This window comes from Sesamum indicum, linkage group LG1, assembly GCF_026168435.1.
Source record: "Sesamum indicum cultivar Baizhima isolate 11 linkage group LG1, ASM2616843v1, whole genome shotgun sequence".
Lineage (NCBI taxonomy): Eukaryota > Viridiplantae > Streptophyta > Magnoliopsida > Lamiales > Pedaliaceae > Sesamum > Sesamum indicum.
In genome coordinates, this window is record NC_142657.1 from 17,074,310 (window position 1) to 17,090,652 (window position 16,343).

Here is a 16,343-nt window from a genome sequence, read left to right on the forward strand (position 1 = left end):
TATATATATATATATATATATTCCCTACGTACGTACACACACTTATGGTTTTCATACATCTGCCTTGCAGAAATTTTCAAATAAAAAAATTTTTTAAATTTTTTTATTACCCCTACTAGAAATGGAATTTTTTTATGATTGATGATCATCTTCTCCTAAACAAATATATTCAATTTGAAAAGGACGCGACAATATTGTTTAATGATGCATGCATATATGTATGTATACATATTAATGGAAGTTATATTGACACTTCATATTATGATAAAAGCACTCATTAATATTTTTTTATGTACTTTAATAGACAGCCAGACAAGAAGGTTGTTTCACCTATTAATTAATTAAATAATCCTATGTATTATATAATATATATATATATATCATTCTATAAAATAAATTCGACCCTTGTAACATGAATATATATATATATATATAAATTTTTAAATCTTTTTTCAATAGTATGAAGTAAAAAATTATACATATAAAACTTTGATGCATATTGGGATCAATTAGCACCACACAGTTTATTTCGAAATCATTTAAGAGAATGTTTGCAAGGGTTTAAAATAAGCTCTTATCAGCTTATCGTTACAAATAAGTTGCATAGAATATTTTTATTTTACAACGTTTGCTGTTGAACTACATATATAACAATGCATTTATTGCATGACAAGTTTAAATAGCCTAGTTGTTTAGTTTTTATGAAAATTTTGTTTAAGAAAATACAGATAATAAGTTTGTTAACCAAATCGGAAATTCATATTATACATAATTAGTTATTGTGCTACATCATTTGTACGTGCATATAATAAATATTTTTTTATACTTTAAAATATATTATAAATAAAAATAAAATACATAAATCAATATATTACATTAATAAAAAAGAAAATTTTAATTTATTTATTAATATAAATTTTAAAAAATTAAATAAATTAATTATTTTATTTTTTTCTTGAGTATGAATTGGCTTTTCTTTAAAAATTAAAAATTAATATAGATGTAAAAAAATTAGGAGGTTACCGTCCTTTTTCAATAAAAAAATAATAATAAATGCCACCTACATATATATGCAATAATTTTAGGATAGATGCAATGGCTTGTCGGCCACATTACTCTCCTCGTCGGATAATGTGACATGTCACATGAGTTTTGGACAATGACAACGAGCCACCTATCAAGTTACTTCACACATAGGACAGCGTCTGATCCTACGTGGTGATCGATCAATAGTCCTGACACCGTTGGATATAGTGATAGATCAAACGGCGTGCCGCCCACTGCCACCACCATCACCGGCTGCCGGACTCAGAGAAGGAGGACACTAACCCCCAATCTGAACCACTTCTCCTTCATTCTTCGATTTCTTTATGTATTTTGTGTGCGAGGAGAGTGCCAAATATACAATGAAGTAGATTTTCTCAAATCTCTCAACAATGCTGCATGCATTTGGAATCTGACTGTAAGTTTTATCTTTCTCCACCTTCTCATTTCATGCAACTGGACACGAGTTTCTTTTCATTGTTCGTTCTTGGGGGTTAAATGATTACGGTTGGCCGATTCAACTCCAGCAATGAACAATTTGCTCGGCTTCGAAGCCGATTCTCAAACAACTCCTTCTGCTTTCTGTTTCTTTGAGTGGACTCGATTTTTTATCTGTTAGGATTTTTAGCTGAGGCGATTTTGAATGGTACAATTGGACTAGAGACGGAAGCATACAACCGGAGCATAACTTGAGATTTATTTTTTGATTTTTTTAATGTATAGATAATATAATGTCTGTTTTTGCTTGTTTATTCGATTGTCTGAGTATGTGTGGGTGTCATGGAGTTTGCAATTGGGTTTGTTTTTGTGTAGATATCCATATCTGAAGTGGTTGGCACCAAGTACAAAGATTGCATTGTCTTAGCTGCTGATATGCGGGGTTGGTTCTGAAATATGCATCTCATTTTGCTTACAAGCTGATGTGTATATTTACTTTACCCCTTGGCTGCATCTAAGTGAACTCGTTCTTTCTTATTCAGTTTGATGCATCTCAAAGTATGGTTTGCAGGCAATGTTCTAGGTTTCTCCTTGAATTTACATATTGGTTCTTTGGAAGGGTTTATGTGTATCTCACAAGAATGATATACAGCAAATTAATCCAAAGTAGAGAAAAGGGATTGCTTGATGACTGAAGTTAAATTCGACCAAGTGCAGATATTCCTGTTAAATTGTTGTCGTAGAAATTTGATCTTTGAAAGGAGATGCATGTGTTCTCCTATTTTGGATATTAAGCAGTGCGCTATGATTTTCCGTTTTCAAGTAAGTATTGTTTAGCAGTATCAGGTGGAGGAAACAAGGCATCTCTATAGGCAAGCTAATAATCATCAAAGTTTCAGGTTTAGTAGAAGAAATGCTTAGCGCTTATAGATACTAGTAATCAACCACACCTCTTCATATGGTTCATATCAGCACTGACCAGTGAGGGGAATCCGAGATTTTGGACAAGAGGGATTTGAGGGAAGCAAGACGTGCCCTCTGTTTTCCCTCCAAAACTTTCCACGTTGGCAAGCTGATGTGGCCTTTTTTCCACGTTAGCTTGCCACGTCATGTTGCCCCCCCTTTTTTTTTACACGTAATCTATTTAACCGGCCACGTATGCTTCCCCCAATTTTCAGACGCTCACGTGCCCCAAACGTGCACAATTCCGGCTGATTTAGGGTAATTTGTCCTAAAATTGCCAATTTTTTTTAATTACTGTTCTACAATTCTATTTTGGAATAGACCTGGACTGGAAACGCCACCGCCCCTAAGAAACTGGACGAAAATTGCAATTTGCCCTTTATTTTGTGATGCTTTTTTTCAATAGGTTCATATGGTTTACCCTTTGCTAGAGAACTGTTGAGCGGCTGAAGCTAGAAGGAAACATACGATTATAGGTTCTTACGTTGAGACCAGTGATTTCAGGAGATAATGTGTTTTCTTGATGAGTTTATATGTAAGTATTTGTCTCTTAACCGAAAATGTTTATAAACTGAAATCTGTTTTTGACTCTATTGATTTAATCTGATTTGGTTATCGATGGTGCTTGTATGAGTTATGTAAAACTTATGACTCTTAGTTTCCATGCTCTGTGGATGTAGTTTATAGGATAACATGTGGGACGATGAGAACTCCTCATTGGGTCCTAAAGAGGAGCTCTCAGGTATTATATCTGGACCTTAACAGTCAGGCGGCGCTCCTGGCAGCCTATGATATGCTATGTCTGCTGTATGCTAAGATCTGAATTTCTAAACCACTGAACTTCCGCCGGATGTATCAGAAGAACTTTTTTATAAGGAAAGTGGCATTCTGATGTCTCATTGTACCGTTGTTCAGTTTGTTGAATGACCGAATTAATGCATGAAGTTTTTCACTGATTGTCTTGATGCAATTAATTATTATCCATGAAATTGGAATGCTCTTCAAAGTAGTTCAGTTTATCTTTACCAATGATGCATCTACACGTTTCTTTAAATCGATGTGGTGAATAAATTTCACCATAGAAACTGGAACTGGAAGTGCATTCCGAGAGCTTGAGGATCTGATAAGGGTTCATAAAAATACTATAACTCGATTTCTTTGATTTTCAGCTAAAATAGTTGATGGTTGGTCTTTTATTAAAATTCACAAGAAATTACTGTAATAGAAACTGATCGTGGATGTAGTAGAATTCTCTGAACCATTATATCTTGTCTTGTATTTACTATATTTTCATATTTTCTACACAAGTTCACAATCTATAAGAACGATCCCCAAGAGAATTATCTGCAAATGATTTATCAAACTTCTTGTTCGCAAAATGCAGTTCCTGTTGCCATCTCATAATACAGTTCTGAGCCCACTATGTACACAATTTTTCATGCCAAGATCATCATTGACAAACAATTTCATCTTGTTTTTCATAACCGATCATTATCAGCTCTACTGTAAGAATATTCACTCATCCACCTTATTTTTACCAGGAGATAGCATTTCTATGGAACAGTAATACTCCAACAAACTCTTGCTTATCATTCTTTGAGCTTTGTCAGATGAGAGCACACTTTCACTCTATTACAGTTCACCTTACATCATTGTCACATGAGTGGCAAAGGTAAGATGAATAAAGACAAAATTTACATACCTACAGCTTTTATTGGACCAAAACAAGCTAGATCATAAAACATACTATGATACACGCATAGAGGTTGATGCAAAGCCCTTCAAGCTCAGGTTGAGGAGACAAAGAGATTCCGCGATGATTGCTCCGACTCCACCAATCCTTTGCCAGATAATTCATGCTTGGGTGGCGCCACTTTTGGGGCGGGAGGTGGCGATAATCCCCGATTCCCATAAATTTTTGGGGTCAAAAAGTTGTTCTCTTCGCTTGATGTGACGGTCCAAGAACTGATCATTTGAATTACCGGAGTGGCTGGCTTTGGAGGTGGGGGAGATGGCGTGAGGCGGCCGTAATTGTTCGAACTTGGAAGGAGCAGCGGTGGCTCCTGCTTGGTTGGTGGTGCTGATTTCGGCGGAGGTGGTGGCGCTAAGTATCGTCCATACTTGGCCTTGAGATTGTCATAGTCTTCTGCAATATATGTAATACTCGGGTGATTTTTACATGAAAGAACAATATCTATTTGCATGAATACGAGGAAGCAAAAACCTACACCTTTTTTTGTTAATTTTCATCTTTTTCCAATTTGAAAAACAGTCAAAAATACTCTGAATGTTTATTTTAAACACGGAGTTCATAGTATTTTAACTTATCTTTATTCATCTTACATTAAAACAAAATACAAAATTTAATATATAAAATTTCTAAAAACATACACACACTTATTTCTATCTTTCTCTTATGTAGACAAAAACGGTAAAAAAGATAAAACCTTATTTTCGTCGAAGTATATATATATATATATAATTAGAGGTTGGAGGGAGGGTTTGTTACCTGTCAAAGTTCTTGCTTGAGCATTCACAAGAGCCAAGGCAAGGATGAGTAGCAAAGATCTGATTATGCAACCCATACTGTTGAGTAGTCTTTAATTAAGACTAATTATAATTAAGAATGAGGTTAGTGAGGATATATATAGATGTTTAAAAGTAAAATATTCTTAGAGCACAAAAGCATAAACCTAGACTTTGATTAAAATGATAAAAATATATGATAGTGAACGTTTATTTAATTTTTTCACCCACAATCATTAAGTGGAATCCATTATCCATCATCACATGATAATAATAATAATAATAGTAATTAATATAAATGGAAGGCCAAAACAGTAACATTTGTGTGCAATCCATTGAAAGTCATGCAGCACTTGACTAAAGTGGAAATGCCTTTTCTTCACCAAATTTGTAAGACCCCACAAATTCTAATTCAAATCAGATTAATCAGATATGAATCAATTACCATAAGTACATGTAATACATCTTTTATGTAAGTGGTGTACTGTATGGTTCAGAAAAAATAATTAATTATATGTTAAGTGCATTATATTTATATTTATTGATTGGATTGGACTAATTCTGATTTGAATAAGAATTTTTCGGACAAATTACTCTTTTTCTCTTTTATTTTATGCATGCTTTTTAGTGAAGGAATATAGTTAAATATATTATAACCCTCTATTTCTAGGCTTCTTTATGTAGGTTGCTTAAACTTGGTCGGAGCAGATCTACTAATTCTTTTTAGTAAGTGGGAATTTTTCATACTATTGCGTACAAAACCAAATCACATGCCTTTTCGTCTAAAAAAAAACGAACAATTTATACTCTTTTTTCCTGAAAGAATCTCTTTTTAATTTCTCTAAAATAACTAGGAGATTCTCAGGAAAAAAAAATACAAATTTTATCAACAATATGTTTAATTATTATAGCCAGAAAGTAAAAGTAATTTGTGTAATAATGTTGATGTTTGTTGGGGATGTATGTGTAATTTTTACAAAGTATAAATAATTTAGATAAATAATGTAAATATTTTTAAAGAATGTATGTATAATTTTTTAAAAAAATAATAATAATTTATATAAATAGATCATAGATTATTGAGTGTAAATATATATAATTATTCCAAAAATTCATAATAAAAAATGAGATAAAACAACACAAAATTCATACATGAAACGCAACTTAGATCAAAATCCCATTCTCAAACATTCAAAGTGTCCGAACCTTTCCATTTACATCAACAATCACATTTGTTTCTCTTCTTCCAAGTCATCATTAACAACTCAATACATGAAAAATTCTAATCAAACCAGATTAAATTGAATTAATTACATGACAAGTGTCTGTATTATAGAAAAAAATACAAGCAACCTCCTTGTGATATTGCAAATGAGCAATTAACCCCCTTATGGAAAAATAAATAGCGATTTATCTTTTTATATTTTTTAAAATACAACAATGTCCAAACCTATATTTTTTTCATAGGGGAGTAATGTGCTCATTTTCAATATCACAAGGGGGTAAATTGCTATTCACCCATTTATTATATAATTATTGTACAATTTAAAAAAATTATCAATCACATTAATTTGATTCAATTCATCACAACTTACTTTTTACTAAAATTTGGTATCAATACACAATAACAAGTTAGGTTTAGTAAAGTGAGTGGGTCAGTGCAAGCAGCAAAGGGAGTGAGGGCAATAAAGGATTCACCGACCAGTAAATAGTAGTGATTCCGCCTCGATTTCCACCTCATCCGACATATTAAGCTTTTTTACCTCAATAATTATGAGCATGAATCACGTTTCATCGTGTTTTCCACCATGCATGTCCGAAAACTCACTACCTACTGTTCAAAAAACACGCTCAACTTCCAGTGTCCTACAACTCCATCTTTACGTAAAATCAGTGTCCTACAATTCATCACACCTGTTCTTGCGCCTTTCACTACTACAGGACTTACACTCTTCACATGGGAACAATACCTGGTGATTTTTTTCTTTGTTTTTTGTTACCTACACGTGATACTATGTTCAGTACGTAAATTATAATGAGCTTTTTTTTAAAAAAAAATTAACATAATCATAAATATTTTTTTATTATTTGAGAAATTATCATTACTCCATTAATTTTAAAGATCATCTAACATTTAGCCAAATTCGTTAGTCTATATTATGTTTTTATCCATTTTTTATAGTGAAATTGACCAAAACATCTTTATGAATTATGACTTATAACTTACTTATTAAAAAAGTATATATTGAATTTTCTTTACGGACTAAGTAGATAAGAATTTTATAAGTTTTCAAAAATTTCCATCATTCCACCTCATTTGAGTTTTTTTTTAAAAAATAAAATAAAATAAAGCGAAGGTAAAGTTGACAATTTCATGTCTCAATTTAAAAATAATATAACTTAATTAAACATTAGAGAGTATTAATAATTTTCAAACAATAATTATACCAAATCTCAAAAAAGCGCATTGTAAATTTGACCTATTATGTAAGTGAAAAATTATGGGTGCTTGGAGTTATTTATATGGTTCTCAATTGATTAGTAGTTAAATTGGTAGAATTCTTTATATTATTTTTTGTATAAAATAGGTACCTACTCCTATTTTCTTATTTATTTGTTTTTTTGGTTTATCCTGGTGGAAGGAAAGGCATGAGAGGAATAGAAGACCAATATATATATATATATATATATATGATAGCTAATTTTATTAGATACAGTTGTAGTTGTCTTGTACGATTATACCTTTTTTTGATTACTGTTTAAAGGTTGAATCTGTGACTATGTGGTGGCACCAAGATATCCATGACCGTTGGGTCATTCAAGAACCAACTGGTTACCTTAAGTTGTATAATTCAGACATAATTACTATTACATGTTTTTTACTTGGAACGATGAGTTATTCTCATATTGATTTTACTGGTTGCTGTGATATTTTTGCCAAAACTTTCAGAAAGTGTGGGTATTTGAGGAACATTGAGACGAAATTGAAGGATCTCAACATAAAATTACAGAATTCATATTTCGACCACAAATTAACAATAGGTTGGAAGACCATTCATACATAAAGATTCACGCCCAAACTCTTCTCATTTGGTGTTTTTGTGGCTAATTTTCTCTTTTGTTTTAGTAACAAAAACAAGTACACCACCTTAATTAGTGCTAATTTCACATAGCATAGATTCACACAATCTAGTGAAGTAGATGCCATGTTTAGGCATAGGCTCAACCATTTATTTAGAGCTGAGTCATGCAGGTAATTAACATATGCTATCAGCGTTGAAGTACACTCCAAGATAAGTTTATAATATTATATAAACAAATAAAATATTATTATATCATTTGACTTGTGAAATTGGGCTACCTTATAACATACTAATTATGTCTCATTCTAGTTCTAATACTCTATTTGTTTTTTTCTAGGCCAAAATACAGCCATCTCTCATTAGATTTTACATAATTATAAAATATCTTTTTATTATTTAAAAAATTATAAATATTACTCTTAATTTTAAGGTTTGTTTAACGACGAACGCATTCCATTAGCCTCCATTGGATTTTTATCCAATTTTTGTAGTAAATTGATCAAAATACCCTTTTGAATTATAAATTATAATTTTATAAATATTTCAAAAAACTTAAAATATTTTTATGGGCTAATATTTTTTATGGATTATATATTTTACTCACCCCCGAATATTTTTTTATAATTTTTTTGAAAAAAAAATCAGTAAGGGTAAAGTAGTACTGTCAACATCACCGTCTAGGTGCCACATAATTATTTTACATTAATGGGAATATTTGTAATTTTTCAAACAATGAGAGAGTATTTATAATTATGTCAAACTTTAAGGAAAGTAGCTATAATTTATCTTTTCTTTTTTTAAGGTTCTATGAGAAGAAAAACCTAGGAATATTAAACTATTTATAACGTCTATTCCTAAAGTAAAATGATAAAAGAACACATCCATCAGCCTCCTTTTCAAGGTGTGTAGATATGATATGTTGTTGTTAACCTACTCGTTTGTTTATGTTATTTTCTTGTTTGTTTGTTCCTTCATTTCATTTATGTTGTAGGCTTGAGCTATCATATATATATACATGACCTTGTCACATTTTATAATACTTTAGTTTAAAATAAACCTAGGTTCAAAGGGAGGGACTTGAAAATATGTGAATTGGATCCAATAATATAAGAATAATGGATGATGCTAGTGTTACACTATTGGTTAAGAAATTTGGACTTGTACCTAATATGGGCCACAGATCAAGTATACTATTTATCAAAAAATTTCAATTCAAACGTTAAATATTTATAATGGTAATCAATCTTATTGATTAGATATCTCAAGATGTTAGTTCAACGGGACAATTAAATTACAAATATTGTGAGAAGCACTTGGAGTTCACTCCGTCCCATTCCTATGATGTTTAATTTAGTGCTATTAGCTAATGGTAGAGGTTAAGCTCTAGACTTTTAGTAAATCCTCATACTAAATTCAACATAGTGAGAAGATGGGTTGTTTCAAGTGAAAAATACTTATTAATTCAAAATGGTGTTTCGGATAAAAATGGTAAAATTTGAAGATATTAAAGAAAGTATTATGGAGGTACTATTGCCTTTGTTTATACCAACAGTTGAACAATTCAAAACATCATGTTCACGTATTAACCAAGTTATTCAGTGTATTCCTTTGAAGAAGGTCCAAAGTTGCAAGCTATTGTTTAGATGCAATGACTTCTCGTTTAAAATTATTTTAAATGTCTGGATACCTATATGCATTCTCCTTCATGTGGGGACTTTGATCGGTATATAATTAAGTGCGTTGTAATTATAAATGAAGTTGTAATAAGATTGAGTTAATACAATCTACATAAAGTGAAGATGAATTTTGATATGTTTAATTTTCTAAATCAATTTTAGGTGAATGAGAAATTAATGCCCCAAAACTACACTTAAGTTTGATTTTATAAAGTTAAAAGGACAGGTTAATGGTCACCTTCCCACATCAGAAATTGAAGAAATGTGTATGCCAAAGTATAAATACACAATCCCACTAGAAGTGGGGAAAAATACATGCCACATTATTAAGTTAATGGAGCACATCTTGAGCTTGAAGTGCTTTGGGAGTCTAAGCCCACACGCACCCTTCCGTCCTTGGCTCGGCTTCACTCGACTAGAAAAGTTCAAGCCTTGTCTCCACTTTTCTCTTATTTTTCATAACAACCAGTTTTAAGTCCTGTGGATGTATAATAAAAGACATGTGTATTTTGGGAATATCATAACTTACAAAAGTCTAAATAAAAGTAATTATTTATGTAGAATTCGAAATAATTTTTAATTTTATTTTTCTTCATTTTTCAATATTTTTGCTCAGGTTATCTTTTGCCCTTGATACTTTACCACTTTCTCGTTATGCAGTAGAATATTTTGACCACAGTTAATTAATATTTGTTACGAATTTTAATCAAAATATTATCATGTTTTTTAACTGTAGCTGATGTTTTGTATCTTATAAGCTTCTCATTAATGATTCCATAAGTTATGAAAGAAAAATCTCATTTCTTATCATTTCATCAAATTTCATTGTCGAAAAGAAGGCATGTGCAAGTAGTCATTATCTAGAAGTCAAAAACTTAACACCCACGTGCCGAAGAGTTAGATACAGAACAAAAAATGCAGCCATGTGTCATCATATTAGCTCGTGAGGCATATCTAAGATATGTTCGATCAATCTAGTTAATAGCTCGTATCATACTCAAATAATTTTTAATATATCCTCAAATTATAACATGCCATACTAATCTAACTTTTACAAGAATATTAAGTATGAAATATTGGAGTAGATGGTATGGTAATATCAATCCACATAATTATGAAGCAACCATATTAGATAAGTTGCTTGATTAATTAATTATATGATTTAGGTACACCAAAAGACCACATATAATTAAAGAACACAAATTATTGGTACGGCTGCAAATAAATAAAGTGATTGTCTAATCTAAGGAAAATCTAGGATATATGTAAGAATCTATATGACTTTCCAAAAGCAGCCATATGTAGTGAGTTATTACCATAAGAAAATTAATTAAATTAACATGGCCCAAGCTTACATTCTAGCTACTAGCGAAAAGTCGTACAATTTGAGGTTAATAATCTATATGTCTACACCTAATTTCATATAAGTTTATAACTAATTTCCATTGGTTGTGGGCTTTCTTGGATAATTATATATATTTATTCCCCTTAACTAATATACATAAGAATATACCAACGTCATAGATTGCTTGATTCATTAGGAAAACAAAAAATTATAAATTATGAAGACCACTTATACCCTTGAAAAGTATCGTGTTTTATAATCACACCCCCTCTTATTAGGGCTTTAGATAGAAAATACTGCAAAAATTTAAGAAATTTTGAATTTTGCCTTTAGAGGTATCTATACTTTATCAACCAAATTACTTGCTGATATTTTAAACTAATGCTGCAAAAAGTATAAAAGGGTTAAGCACTAAGCAATGAAAAATGGACCCTATGACTAGTAAAAATGGAAAGATGTGGTAATTGGTAATGATTAGCCAAACAACATACTTTAATTTATGGGATTTAAGTGTCTTAGATTACGTTTAATAATCCCCTAATGTCCCACGTTGTTATCATTATGCTCCATTTCCCAATATTCAAAGGAAAGGAATGAAGGATTAAAATACCTCAATTTGAACCATATATATATATATATATATATATGTATATTCAGGTAATTAAAGATCGAGTAGGAATAATCACTTATTATAGGAGTTCTTCTTCACCATAAAATATTTGATTTGAACTTTGAGCATAGACGCTAGAACTAACTTAGTGCACTGTTTCGGCATTTCCTATGTTTGTATTTGTCCCAATCCGTTGATTCAAATACATCGTAGTTTATCCTTTAAGCACGTCAAAATGTGTGTGTTGGATGATTAATTTGGGCTTCTTGATGGGGCTTAAACTAAATTGGGCTTGGCAATATGATTGATTTTGGCCCAATCAATTAGTTTGTGTGAATTTCAGGCCTTGCTCACTAAGCCCAAAACAACGTTTTCAATTAATGAAAGTCTAATGCTCAATTAATAACTATATATTCATGCATTTCAGATTACATATAAATATTTCACATGCTGTGAGGATTCATTTGGATTATAAAATTAAATGTGCTTGAAATTGTAAATCTCTTAAATAATAAATTCAAAATATTTTATATTTTTTCATGGGATATTGTTGTTCAATAGTTAATAACGTGGTACTAATGATGTGAATTTGAATTTTTATCAAAGCATGGGGTGAAATTAAATATGCATCTCAATTTGTATTTATTTATAATTAAAATATATATTATATTGTTTACTAGATTAGGTACCTTACATCTCTACCCAACCATTCTAAAATATTAAATTTGGGATAAATTGACTTTCAAATTTTAAAAAGTCAACACACTTGAAAATTTTGGAGTAAAAACTGAAATAAAATAAAAAGGACGAAAACGTGGATTCTTTTCATTTGTTATTGTTGGAAAAACCATTTATATTTTTACAAGATATACAACTCACTGTATTTTAACTTCTTTTTATTGATTAATATTAATTCAAAATACAAAATCAAACATATCAAAAAGACTAAGAAATAAATGTGTATATTTTATTTTCCTTTCTATCGATTAAAAAGTTAAAAATACCGACGGAACTAAATAATAGATTTAGATAATAGGATAGCTTTGTTAAAAGGGATAATTATATTTCACTCCATCTATTTATATAAGTCACCCTATTTTTTATGTAATTATCAAAATTAGTCTTGATTAGTTAAAAAAATAAAAGTAATTAGTATAATGATATTAACGTTTCTGCAAATATATGTGTAAATTTTTTAAAAAAGAAAATTAATTTATAAAAATAAATTATAATTCAAGAATAGTGTAAATATAGTTATGGTTATTAAAATAAGAAACTTCAGCTCTTCCACGAGGAATGAATTTGAATACCTTTTTAGTTTAATGTTGTTCGTAACTAGTCTATTTTTTTATAGTTTGTATATGTATATATATCTATATTATATATAAAAGAATTTTTTTTTCTTATAAACTACAATTATGATATTGTAATTCTAATTTTATCGTTATACCAATTATATTTTTAAATTGAATTTTTTATTGCTTTCGTTCTTTTTTTTTTATTTTAAAATATGATATTTATAATATAATTTAAAATATAAAATATTATTTATTGTATATCCTCAACAACTACGTGCGATTATTATATAGATATGGTGGGCGTATTTTCGCGTCTAAAGAAAGGGAAAACGTGAGTTGAATGGGACCAAGAAGAGAGGGGGAGGAACACGAAACGAGGCAATCAACTAACCCCAAACGACAAATCTCACCTCTTTGATCACTCCGTCACCACTTCATCTATATCCCATCTCATTACTCTCTCTCCAATTTCTTGCACTTCCTGTTTTGTGGGTAGCTGTTAGAGGACAAGACGTCTGATGCTGAATTCTTGATGGGGGAAGCAGCAAAGAAGAAGGTGGAGGAGGGAAGTTTGAATGGGTTCTCTCCAGTTTCGTCAACTCCTGTGTTTTGGAAATCTAGGAGAAGATCTGCAGGTACTTCAACTTATCTTTGACTTGTTCTATTCCGCCTTCTTTTTTTATTTTCTTGGTTCAATGTTTTTGGGTTTTAAGTTCTTCAGTGGTTGGATTTGGAGTGTTTCCTTTAAGGGTAGTGTGCGAACTGTGTGAAAAAATATTTAGTGTGATTTTGTGTTCTTTTGTTCTCATTTGCATGCATGCTTTGGTTTCAGACCTGAATCAGATCCCCATCCGGGCGCTGCTGTTCTTCAAATTATTCCCCTGCCCCAATCCTCCACCTTCTTCTTTTCTTATATGTTTTTTTTGGGGGGATGGGGTGGTTGGATAATTATGTACAATCTTGATGACCCCCCCCCCCCCCTCTCTCTCTCTCTCATGTGGTTAGGAGAGAGATGTCCAACTTACAAAGGTTGGCAAGACTATGGCTTGGCTTTGCTGACACGTTACTTAATTAGTTAGCTGTGGTTGTTATTTGTCAACATGTTGTTTGAGGCTGTTCTAAGTAACATCATTCTTTTCCGTTATTGCTTCACTCGAGACCCTCGCAAATCTCTGTCTTACACTTACATATTTTGATGAATTCAGAGATAGCTGTTTATAAATTACTGTCCTTTTAGTGCCCTACAGACCGGCTTCTTGAATATCTATTGCGAAGCAATTATGTTACTCTCCATATTGAGATATTCTATCACTTATATCGCCATTTATTATTTCTTGTTGATCAAATTGATGAAGCTGATAGCAGACTTCAGTGAACTATGAGATAAGCGTTTGCTTTCTAAGTTTCCAGTCCGTCCGTAGTTTGCTTTGATAGTAATTTGACCGGATTCTGCGTTTTGTATTAACTCGCCGCAAGAATGGATTGGTCTGTGGATTTGGAGCTTGATGGTATGCATCCCCTGTGTGCAGACGGTGCTAATGTGCAACCCCACTGGGTTGGGTGTTAATGTTATTAGGAATCTTTTTTGACATGTAGTGCAGAAAATATCAAAAGAAAGTAACAGCAAGACTTGAGCTTGAGGACCCCTGTAGAGTAGTACAATCACAATTTTACTGCTAGCAAAGTTATAATATGGTAGCATCCATGGTCCTTGGCCTGGATAAAATATGGGGGCATGCTCCACACTCCAACAAATATTTGCTTAAATCTCACTATATGTCGAGCCACCTAACTGCAGCCAATGAGTGTATTAGATATAAGAGCCATAAGCTTTCTTTTTTCCTTGTAATTTCCCTTTTTGTTCTTCCGCATGTTCATAATGCTGAACTACACGAACCACACAAGCGTCTGATTTATCACACCCATCGATCTCTCTGTTTCAGTGTTTCTTGAAGCCGATGAATAGGGATTATAACAAAAGAAAATGGACAGCTTTAATTTTCTATGTTGAATGATGGGCCCTATTGTTGGTGGCAACAATCATGATTGATCAACTGATCTAAGAGATCCTTTTTCCCCTCTTCCCGTTTCAATTGTCCGCATGAAGAAATCTTGCTCACCAAGCCTACACCACATGGCTTGGAACTTCAGCCTTTCTCCCCTGAGCATTTCTTGTGGTATTATACACGTTTGATCACTGTATATAAGAGCCCACATAAGGTATTGGTTCTGTTATAGGCATGTATAATAGAAAACTTTAGGGTTCAGAATTGTCTGTCTCTATATGTTTCATGCTTGGTGGTTAATTTTTCAGCAGTCACTCCAAAGAATGCAAACGAGGCAGTAGACAGTTCAACTGTCGATAATAAAACCCCAGAGAAACAGCAGGAATCATCCACGGAAGAAAAGCAGCACGAACCAAACAGCCTCTCCGTCCTTTCCGAAAAACGTAAGGCTTTGTTCGAACCATTGGATCCGGTGGGTAACACAAATGGGAAACGTCCTTCGGCAGAATCATTGCTTCCACCTCCAGACTTTGAGTCTGCAAGTTATCCAAAAGGTTGGCTGATTGGGAAGAAACGGAAGCTCGTAAATGTGGATGTTGTTGAGAGCATGCGCAGAATCGCAGTACAAGAAATGAACCGAAAGGTGATCTTCTTGAATTAGGCCTCTCTTGCTTGTCTTGTCTACCGTGATTGAACACAAAATGTCCGTCTTAATCATATATGCAGGACAGAGAAATTGATGGGCTGAACGAGCAGTTGGAAGAGGACGCGCGGTGCCTAGAGCACCTGCAGCTGCAGCTGTTGGACGAACGTAGCAAGCGTGCTGATATTGAGAGACAGAACGCGATGCTGCAGAACCAAATAGCAATGCTTATGGATGTGTTGCAAGCGAACGAAGCAGTCGAAGAAGGAACAGAGGGGAACTAGACTTATTTTGTTACTTCTATTTCTATATGCCTTATTCTTTTGTATATTTTCTGGTGTTGTAGGAAGTATATGTATTGAAGAGGTTATTTGGCATAATTGTGTTAGCCAAATAACAAACAAGAAATAGGAAAATGCTGTTTATATTGCTGGCCCCTGGGAACCTTGTGCAATGTTTGACAGCTTATAAATTGCAATATATGATCATGTCTCCCTGGTGCACTACATTTCAATAGACATGTAGCTATTCTAAGCCTCCTCATGTTCGTTTCTTCGGTCATTAAGTTATACAGAATAATCTTACGAGTATTTGTAGGAAAACAAATAATTCCACAAGATAAGAAACCTTACGAGTATTAACCAAGGAATCACCTGCCCAACAATCATATCTATAGTACAAACTGAATACGCGGCGATGTGCATACAATGA

General features: G+C 32.2%; 2 protein-coding genes and 1 long non-coding RNA gene across 6 annotated transcripts; 2 read left to right on the forward strand and 1 right to left on the reverse strand.

Moving 5' to 3' along the window:
• The first annotated feature begins 1,116 nt into the window (after positions 1-1,116).
• On the forward strand, positions 1,117-4,092 carry LOC148789496 (uncharacterized). 3 transcript variants are annotated; one of them, XR_016064007.1, is made up of 3 exons: positions 1,117-1,462; positions 1,858-1,924; positions 3,126-4,092. It is a non-coding gene; the product is annotated as an uncharacterized LOC148789496 (long non-coding RNA). The 3 variants fall into 3 exon arrangements; XR_016064006.1 differs by lacking the exon at positions 1,858-1,924 and adding an exon at positions 2,852-2,980; XR_016064005.1 differs by lacking the exon at positions 1,858-1,924 and adding an exon at positions 2,877-2,980.
• Positions 4,013-5,112, reverse strand: LOC105165303 (uncharacterized). The gene is made up of 2 exons (XM_011084276.3): positions 4,955-5,112; positions 4,013-4,591 (listed from the first exon to the last, which is right to left on the reverse strand). The coding sequence occupies exons 1-2, from the start codon at positions 5,028-5,030 to the stop codon at positions 4,233-4,235; spliced, it is 435 nt and encodes a 144-aa protein (XP_011082578.1). The 5' UTR covers positions 5,031-5,112; the 3' UTR covers positions 4,013-4,232.
• Positions 5,113-13,295: 8,183 nt separating this feature from the next.
• On the forward strand, positions 13,296-16,124 carry LOC105166845 (protein HEADING DATE REPRESSOR 1). 2 transcript variants are annotated; one of them, XM_011086340.3, is made up of 3 exons: positions 13,296-13,618; positions 15,301-15,632; positions 15,716-16,124. In XM_011086340.3, the coding sequence occupies exons 1-3, from the start codon at positions 13,516-13,518 to the stop codon at positions 15,914-15,916; spliced, it is 636 nt and encodes a 211-aa protein (XP_011084642.2). In that variant the 5' UTR covers positions 13,296-13,515; the 3' UTR covers positions 15,917-16,124. The 2 variants fall into 2 exon arrangements, with proteins under 2 accessions (XP_011084642.2, XP_088735128.1); XM_088879002.1 differs by having other exon boundaries at positions 13,298-13,618; positions 15,298-15,632.
• Positions 16,125-16,343: the final 219 nt, after the last annotated feature.

What these genes read in the sequence shown, in the direction of transcription:
- LOC105166845 (XM_088879002.1), top strand. Translation starts at nt 13,516, where the DNA reads ATGGGGGAAGCAGCAAAGAAGAAGGTGGAGGAGGGAAGTTTGAATGGG. An exon ending in ATCTAGGAGAAGATCTGCAG is followed by an intron (nt 13,619 to 15,297) that starts GTACTTCAACTT and finishes TTAATTTTTCAG; the next exon opens with CAGTCACTCCAAAGAATGCA. An exon ending in TACAAGAAATGAACCGAAAG is followed by an intron (nt 15,633 to 15,715) that starts GTGATCTTCTTG and finishes TCATATATGCAG; the next exon opens with GACAGAGAAATTGATGGGCT.
- LOC105165303 (XM_011084276.3), bottom strand. Translation starts at nt 5,030, where the DNA reads ATGGGTTGCATAATCAGATCTTTGCTACTCATCCTTGCCTTGGCTCTT. An exon ending in TCAAGCAAGAACTTTGACAG is followed by an intron (nt 4,592 to 4,954) that starts GTAACAAACCCT and finishes CATATATTGCAG; the next exon opens with AAGACTATGACAATCTCAAG.